Source organism: Opisthorchis viverrini, assembly GCF_000715545.1.
Source record: "Opisthorchis viverrini unplaced genomic scaffold opera_v5_13, whole genome shotgun sequence".
In the NCBI taxonomy this organism is placed as follows: domain Eukaryota; kingdom Metazoa; phylum Platyhelminthes; class Trematoda; order Opisthorchiida; family Opisthorchiidae; genus Opisthorchis; species Opisthorchis viverrini.
In genome coordinates, this window is record NW_008751669.1 from 118,584 (window position 1) to 128,065 (window position 9,482).

Genomic DNA, 9,482 nt, shown 5'->3' on the forward strand with positions numbered 1-9,482 from the left:
GTAGGTAGACACCTCAGTATGACTATGGTCTCTTCCGTGTCTAATGTTTTCTTCAACCTTAAGTTTTCTTTAAATACGCTTACTGTGAGACAGTAGTGTTTACGGTGACGACCAAACAGAAGGGCGATGCGGGGGGCTGAAAGCGGATACGACGGTACGAAAAACTCAATATATCTTTCAGTGTTACAGAATAGGAAGTTTGTATCTTCGAGCCCAGAGAGATATAGTGAATCACTTTGGCATGCGTCCAACTCACTCTAAGGTGACCGGGTTGAACAACCAAAGATAAACCTGAATTCTAACATCCGAGTTGAGAAACTTACCACCAAATCTTGCAAAGTAGGCCGCCTGGTATCTGCTTCCGCTATCATCACGCCAGAAACCGACTGGCATTGAGGGAAAAGGCTTGGCGATGATCAGTTCACCCTTTTGATCCCAATGCGGTTGACCTGGAAGGAGTGGAGGATTAAATGGATGGTAGTTAATACTTTGGCAAACTGGCTAGACGCGCTGAAAATAAAATGACATGTGGTCGCGATTACAAAATTACCGTAGCCCAGACAAACAAGTACAAGGACTGTTCTGGATCTGCCATTTGGCACATTACAGTTTGGATAGAAAAAGCTAGCAGCGGTCATGGATACTGATGCTTGCCGCATCGATAATGCCTTTCCAGCATATCTTGCGCATGCCGAACCATCGTTTACCGAAGAAAGTGATATTTCCCGTAAGCAATTCAGAGTGGCGGAAGCAGAGAGGTGGCCAACGTTTAACCTGACAGATAGGCATGAAAGGGATTACGAAATGTCTGGGTGCTGTCGGTGCTACTCGCCTTCCGGGTGGTCCCGACCTCATTCGGTTGGGGACACTGCAAGATATGGCTGCTAATCGATATCAGTAGTGTTTTTGTTGACAGTTTCCATCTAGATTGTCCGAGGCAAATGGTCTGCTGGAATACTATGCACATAGCCTAACCAGTGTAACCTGAGGGGTGTAACCAGTCGATCTAGCGAGAGAGAGGACTTTCCCGAAAACCATCTGAGGTAACTGAGCATTACTGATATGATGTCCCTGGTAAACTTTCACAATGTTTCGGAGGAGCCGATGTTCAAACACAGAAGGCCTTCGAAGGTCTTCCACGCCCAGCAGCTGCGTCTCCAATCCATAAAGCAGCATAATCAGACTGCAGCACTGTATACTCTGCCCCTGACAGTCGAGCTGATGTTACGTCGCTATCCTGGCTTTCGCAATTCGGAAAGTGACTGCGTCTTCCATCAGTTCCCTGCGACTTATGCGGTTATGTAAGTGAACGAACTTATCTACCACATCGATCGGTTCACCTGAAGGTATTAGGTTTGGGTTTGATACCATCCAATCTCGACACTCCGGAGTGTGCGGTTTTTAGGGATGGGTGTTTCTATAAATATGGATATGCTGGTTTCTTTCGACCTCGAAGATCACAGTGAAAATAGACGCCAAGTCAGCGAAATTCGCTACTACACTAAAAGCTTATCAAATCAGTAGATGACTGGAATCAGTAGAAGCCACACTGAAGTGTCCCCTTCAAATCACCTCACACTTCAGGTTTGTTGCCGAAGATGACCGGGGCCGAGCTGACCAGAACAACAAGCTTAAAGGACAAGGATGATCTGCCGGTAGGCTCCGTAAAAATGGATGTTAATGAAACATCCAAATGTTATGCTTGGATTAGGGTTTCCTGTGAACAGATACGTAAGTGGGTGATACAGATACCTTTCAAAAATTTTTTGACCTATCAGCTATGAAAAACTGTCGTTAGCTTGGTACATCAGATCACTCATCGAAGAAGTAAACCTACCATCTTCGTCCCAAGATTCAACAGCCATTCCCAGGAAGCGGCATTGGATTTGTCCTCGGTGGATAGGTAGTATAGGGCAGCAGCCAACACAACAGCCTATCATATCGGTGCCACCTGGGAAGAGGAGACAGAACATAAGCGAGAGACATAAGTAAGGTAATACGGGATTCCGGAGAGAATCGCTCCCCTCAACCTTTGTGATGTGACATTCCACTCGACAAAACCTTTTCACAGCAATATTCGAGTGCATGCAGACACGTTGTGGTAAACTACTGGTCCTGCATCTAAACTTCCCTTAACTTGTTGCGGAGATCGGAAAAAATAGAGCGGTCTGAATACCTAAATTGGTGAACAACAAATCAGAAGTAATGGCAACGCTCAACCGAACTCCGTAAGCTTCGTGAACTCGTCGGTAGTGATGTCGATCTGGTTTCAAGAATTTTTCAATTTGTTTCGTGGCGCGTGGTGTTTCCGACAACAAGTGCACGAGATCACTCTTTTCCGCCACAGTCGTTTTCTTAATGCGACTTTCCTACATCAGAGATACAACTGTGAAAGTCTCGATAGAAATTTCGTTGCGTAAGCAAAGGCAGTCCATGCTTAAAAGCTCAGAAGCTTTTCTCAGCTGTTTGATCTCTGTTGGGAACCATCAGCACTGCACGCCTCAAAAATCTTTAGGGGGATTCAAGTTAGTCGTCGAACATTGTACTGTATCCTGTCAGAGTGCCTGAAGCTCAGTCACATGTGGCTCAACGGTGTAGTATTTAACCACTAAATGAAAGGCCCCCGGTTCGAATCGTCATATAGATTCGTTCAAACTTTTTTTGTCATGCCACCGACCTCAGTTCTCGATCTATGGTTGTAACACAGTTAAACAACAACAACAGTGTAAAGCACGACGCGGTCACCTTTGTTAGAAAGTGTGAAGGTCGTATTAACCGATCTTCCGACCGAGTGTCGGGAATTCTATCGATGGTGACAGACGGTGAATCGACCGCAACGTATGTATTAATGCAGTATCTGGTACCTATGACGGACAACCTGGAAGTATAAGATTACGGGAAAAAGACGCAAACAGGCCGACGCTCCATCGATCTAACACAGCAGCAAGCTCAACTCGTACCTTCGCTCGTAGGATCCATGAATATATGTTTTTGCACTCGGCAAAACATATTGATATGCTTTGACACAACACCGTAGATTGCCATAATATGACCTAAGATAGCGGCGCGACAAAAATGCACACAGAAGTTTGGATTGGACCGATCAATTGAAAGATACGATGGACATTGTTCGATATGCTACAAGGCTAGTAATGCAAGAGCATAATTTGTCCGGTATGTTAAAGTCATACAACACACAGATAAGCAAGCAGCGGAAACAAGTGACCAGATACATGTTCGAATCCCCTGACGAACACTTATGGGCTATGTAATAGAAAAAGTTGTTCGGCTGTGGCATTCTTTTGATGCTTGGCTGTCGTGCAACACCAAAGGGGGTGAGATGCTGTCAGGATCAACCGAAACGGACCATTGGAACAATGGTCTCGCTCTCTAACCGCTGAGCTAGCTGGACATCACGTGTATTTTTTTTTACACCAAAAACGTGATTCGGCTCCCACACGGTTGAATATCGCTCCTCGTTATGGAGTCAATTACAGTGAGCTGAATTCTTGATTCTGCAAAAACCTCCAACACAACTCACATCAGTCTGACCGAGTAGCAATTGTGGATACAACCCAATCCTTTGTTCCGCGTAATTAAAATTTCCTAAACGTGATAAAAAACATACCGGAGATTGAGCCAAGCATCAAGTCCGACTTCACATCACGATAGACAAAGTCAAAGGAGCGCGGTGCCAGAGGAGATCCAGTGGAGAAGATGGTACGCAGCTGTTTCAAAGCGTAGGTTTGACCTGACAGACACCAATTTAAAAAAAAACAAAGTTGTTTGAAGCACATGTGGGACTAGCAACCGTTCGGTGATTGGCTAAGCAACCAAAGCAAATGATAAGTTCGGGCAAACGATGAGTTTGACGGGTCTTTACAAAACTTTGGTACCAATAATGCGTCCCATTCTCTGCTGACCTCAGGTTTCATTTAGTCAAACTTAACCAAGCTCAGGAACACCAACATAACATCCAGACTTTCACTGCACTTCTCTCGATCTTTGACAACAATCGTAGGGTATTGATTTTGATTGCAGTTCCACCACCCATTAGTTAAGCTGAATAAATCCGGGGATGTGAATAATTAGTCTTCGGTGTTTGAGCGCCTTAGAAATTAACCATGCATCAGAGTAGCGGATGTGCTCTTGCGTAATCTGATAAACTTCTGACTGCCCTCTGAAATTGTGCTTCGTTAGAAAGCAGTGTAGATTTAAGTTTAAATAGGAGATAGCCCGTAATTACGACCAAAGAATTACCATGTTCCACGGCTCAAAAGTACGAATGTAGAAAGCTGGAAAAGTGGCAGGCGTCTAAACAGCGTCTAAACAGAGATAACGGAATGGAGAACAACTGAGAGCACAACCATCAATGCGTCTGCACCGTCCAGTTGCACACCCCTTTGAATTCAAACCACAAACATTCACAAAAAAGATCAGGATTTGACTAGGTATGTAGGCTTTGATAACGAATAAGGAAATAAATGTATCCGATAAACTTTCATAGTCATCGAATCACCGATTCCCCACCTTTCCATGACTGTCATATGTTGTGGTGTAAAATTCAGCTCGTCTGCGCTTTCAAACTCGTCTTGTCTGTCGATTCGCATACATGCATTCTGGAAAATTGGTGCTTTTATTCGCACGTGCACCTAGTTGACAAGCTTTGACGGATTTCGAAAAACATGAGGGTAAAAATGCAGAAAGCATGTGATGCTTAGAGAATTAGGTGAAAACCTAAAATTGCAATTGGAGCCCTGGCGTTTGATTAGGGCAGGTAAATGGGTACTTTTCGGATTAGGTCGATTCGTATTGCACCATAATAATAATAAGTACAAATGCAATGCTAACAAGATCAATGGACAGTTGGGAGATTACAGCGGTATGAAATCGCGTCTGCAGTGATACGGAAAGTGACGTAGATGAGTCCGCTGTAGAGAAGTAAGATAGCAGAAGCGGATGGAAGTCCGTTTGTGTTACCAAAACAAACTTCAAGGGGACTATTCCGCATAGATAAAGACAACATCGACAACCAAGCGAATGAACTTTTGTATACCGTGGATTCAAAGTTGACTCTCAACCACCAAAAACTGTGGTCTGGTCACAAGAAACTATTTCTGGCGGGAGATTAAAAGGCGGCCGCTTCGATGCGTACCAGTAACGTGTTGGGTAAATCCATAACAGGTGTTCCTAATTGAAAGGTATGATTTGTAAGACGGAGAAAACGGTTACATCCAGACAGCGGAGCAAATGATAAGTAATGAATGCTGACTGGAACGAAGATGCGAGAGAAACAAATAAAATCAACCAATGGCGACGGGAACGCTTAGTTCGGTTAACATTTCGATTATGTTCAACTGTTCAATATAGTTGAACTGTAAGGCACATCGCTGCTGTTGACAACTTTGTACTGCCTCTTCAGCTCCCGCCTGCAATACGCAGCTACCTACCCCCCTCCCAAATCATCGGTGAACGAAACTGCGGCAGCTACAACCACTGTACGACGAGTACGCGGTTATTACAGCTGACAATGAAATGAATGAGTCCGAAACGGTGCAACGCAAATGAATGCGGTCATACGAATACCTCCAAACACTCAACTCCTTAATGATGATGATAAAACCACAAAAATAATTAAAGTAGTATTGACGTCCGATACGAATAGGTACAAGGAACGATTAAATAAGGCAACCATTGATAAAAAAATCCAAGTGAAAGACGAATGAACACTGGAATCTAGCTGATGGAGGGCTCGGACAAAGCAAATGTAAAGAAAGATAGCCAAAAATGACCGTGGAAAAATAAATGCCCAAACATTGTTTTCCAATCTGGGGTCGGATTTGACGGACTGTGTAGTATCTGCCATAAACTAACTCGCGGCCGAGCATACAAATATTGTTTGGCATCTGATCAAAGCGTCCGATCACTGTCAACATGGCCGAACACTTACCGACTGCAAAATCACAACACTTAGATGTCAAGAAGAAAAGAAACGTGCTTAAGAAAGAAATGAGTTGAAGTGGGAGAAAGAGAACGGAGCACAATCAGATAAAGTTGTCGGTGCTGGAACAGAGATACAGAGACTAAAGAAAGCATACGCACCTTCCGAGAGCGTAAACAAATAGGCACGTATTTATAACGAAAGGGCTTGATGGTAGTGAGAACGAAGACCAACTGCTCATTTTCACGGCTACTCCCACCTGCCGCTGTGTCCATTTGCTCCACATTAGCAACTAGTGGTTATGAAGGGGGGCATCAATTTTCGAAAAAGTTCCGTGACAATCGGTAGATTTATTGCCGAGCAACGTTTCGCTTTTGACACAAAAGCTTCGTCAGGCCAAGTGACTAGGTTCCAAGGTTGGTCGAGATTTAAGGCGGAAGGACAACCAATCTGCTAAGTCAAGCTGACCACTCAATCGCTTCCAAGTATTTTTCACCTGATTGGGAGCTCATCAGGTTTAAAAGGTTTTGGAGCAACCAGAGGAATACTTTTCTCCAACAGAAAGTCAAAACAGGATGATTCCGTGGAAAAGTAGTGTATATCAAGTTGCAATTGATCGAAGACCATGCTACGGTTGCGCAGTGATCCGTCCACATTAGAACTACAAATGTTTTACTGAAATGAGCGGGCTTGTGGTAACTGTTGGCAAGAGGATCAAGGTCAATGGCTGTTGAACTTCTTGAGTGCGAATGTATAGAGAAACTTATTCACACATATCTGTCCAAATGTTGTTCAAACATACGTACGTGGTCGACGAAAAGCTAGCAAACATATTGAGAATGTGCTCATCTCGTCACAGAAAACTCGAGAAGTATACCCCATTGTGATGAATAATGTAAAAATTGACGATTCAAGAACGCTGTTGCAAAAACGTACAAAGATGACTGATGCAAGGTCGTTCCTTAGGCTGAATGGTCCTTTGAAAAGTGATCACAGTACTTCCCTCGAGTGACAGAGCTGTCAACCGATAGCGAGGCTCCAAACCGATTCATATTTAACAGCCTGTTCACCGAGCGAGCCACACATTGAGGTCAAGCGATATACTAAAAGTGTTTCACCCAAAAGGGAACATATTTTGAGTCGGGAGATGCCTCTCTGAATTCCCCACCAGGGGAGATAACGCTCCAGAACCGAAAAAGAGAAATTAATTTCTGATTCCGGTTACCACGACAACGCATCGAATGGTAGTAACTTTTTTCATCATCTCAGTTAAGATTTGCGGGAAAACAGTCGATATCACTGATGGCACTAAGAGACTATCCTGCGACGTTGATGGGCCCTTTTGGCTCTACTTAACTCGAACGATACCGTTCAGCTGGAACACCCTTTTGGCACCTATCTGCCACACCACCCGAGAGAACAATAGCTTAGCAGGGTGCTATTTTGGAAAACACTTGCGTTTACCCATTGGAAATAGCGAAGCTGAGGTGTTCAACAAACATATGGTACGTAATCAAGGCATCAAGTGTCATATCTGCAGTCATTCTGTTTAGTTTTTTCACACCGAATCGTTCGCACTTCCTGGGAATTATCGATCCACATGCATCTATCTGGAAATTTTGAGAAAACGCATCTCTCAAACAATGCGCTTATCCGGGACAGGTAGTAAGTTTTCGACAAATTATTTTTCGCAGCGCATTAAAAAAAATGATAAAAAATGTGTTCACTGGTCAAAACCGTCTCTTGTTTCTTTTTTACTTCTCCGAGATAGATACTTTGCAAAAACAAGAAATTAAGAACTAAATTACATGTTTTCATAGCCGTTTCTTGTTCCCGCTCCACTATAGCCGGGGAGCACATGCAATAGCTATTCGACGTAACCCAACCAACAATGAACGATTACTATTGTGTGGGTTTATCAAGATAATTCAGTGGTGTATGCATCAGTTAGCTGACTGTTGTTAAATACCCCGAACACCCTAATTACTTTTTTGATGACAAATCCTGACGTCCCAGGAAAATAGCCTAGGGAAATGTCCATAGATATCGGGGAGCAAAAAAACATTGGAAACGGTTTACATAATTTGCCCACCCAACAGGTAAGCTTCACATCGAGGTAGAGAAATGTATGCTGAAATCAAATTTCCGTTGCCAGATACATTCAGGTTCACAGTGTCCCTTCCATGTTGAGGGGCCTCCTACGCGAGTAGCACAACAAATTGTTGAGTCTCGTTCAGCTGCAACACTTTTGGTGCCTAGCTACCATGCCATCGGAAGGAAGCACGAGGGCTAGGATACTGCCCAAGCCTAGACAGGAGAAGTTGAGAGGCAGAGGTCGGGTTTTAACCACTGACCTTCCGGCCAGTAAATTCCGCTCTAACCAAATTCGCGCTCTAACCACTGAGCAATCTCATCCCATTTGTAAGACTGGCGCCTCACAAATAAAACGAAACTGTGTTCTATGTGGTGAAATAATATACAGAGCGGCATCGATAAGACGGGTATCTCGAAGGGTATATCGACTTAATTTAGTCACCGAACAAACCAAATGATCAACTGTTTTGCCATAACGTTGATCGGCAGGCTGAATTCTTTCAAACCAACCAATTAGAACATCGCCTATGACACCATTCAACTGTCGTTCACATGATACTGGACGAGGAACACATGACGTAAATACTCGTTTAAAAAAAATCATGTGTGATTTGAAAGAGGGCCGCAGAAAAGTGCGCCCTACAGTGAAACGTGGCCACATGGTGGTCCTGACGCTATTAGAAAAGAGATGACTTTCAGTTCTCCACGCGGCCGATGCTGGTAAGGTATAATTTTTAGACTTTCTTCCTTGGGTTACGAGACGATCAAACAACAAAACTAAAAGGAATATAAGGAATGTGGTCTGAATAGGAAGTCCACTTGGTTTGATTCCTCTCTGGGTTGTCAGCAGCACGAATCTGGTGTGTTCGGTGTATGTTTGCCTGCCGAAGGTGCAGACAAACAGGTTCATTGGCAACCCAATGAAAAACGAAGTAAACATTGCAACTAACCGGGTTTTAAACCACGATCTTCAAGGACAGCCAACCACTTGGCACTTGTACCGAGCGCCGTGACACTAAAAGTAAATAAGCATGTAAGAAAAAGCATAAACAGGAATTTATGTAATGTGGTTCGCAAAGACAGAAAGCTAATAAATCTCAAGATGTATACCATTGTTAAATCTAGATGGTGGAACGCACAGCTTAAACGCGGAAAATGCTCAATATGACAAACAATCTGTTGAATCCGAATTATCAAGAATTCATCACACAAATCGTACGCAGGCGGGATTTTGAAGTCAATATATTCGTGTAATAAAATAGAGCATCCGTCCAGATTAGAAGTACGACTGGAACTGGAGAAAAACTATAGTAACTATAAGGACGTTGACCGCTTTTCTAAACAGTCAGATGATCACACCCAACAAATTGTTGTGCGAACGAGGGGGATATCACGTCTGATACAACTGGAATCAACCGGAATTCGCCAGTACACTACTATCCAGCAT

The 9,482-nt window shown here is 43.6% G+C and overlaps 1 protein-coding gene across 1 annotated transcript in view; it reads right to left on the minus strand.

Moving 5' to 3' along the window:
- T265_12743 (hypothetical protein) overlaps positions 1–9,050 on the minus strand; it is a gene marked incomplete at both ends in the record, with an annotated part of 19,146 nt that extends 10,096 nt beyond the window's left edge. The window contains 4 exons of the mRNA XM_009165266.1: positions 324–449; positions 1,838–1,951; positions 3,629–3,751; positions 8,986–9,050. Coding sequence (XP_009163530.1) covers positions 324–449; positions 1,838–1,951; positions 3,629–3,751; positions 8,986–9,049 — 427 coding nt within the window. The remainder of the gene's footprint in view (positions 1–323; positions 450–1,837; positions 1,952–3,628; positions 3,752–8,985) is intronic.
- Between the last annotated feature and the right edge of the window lie 432 nt (positions 9,051–9,482).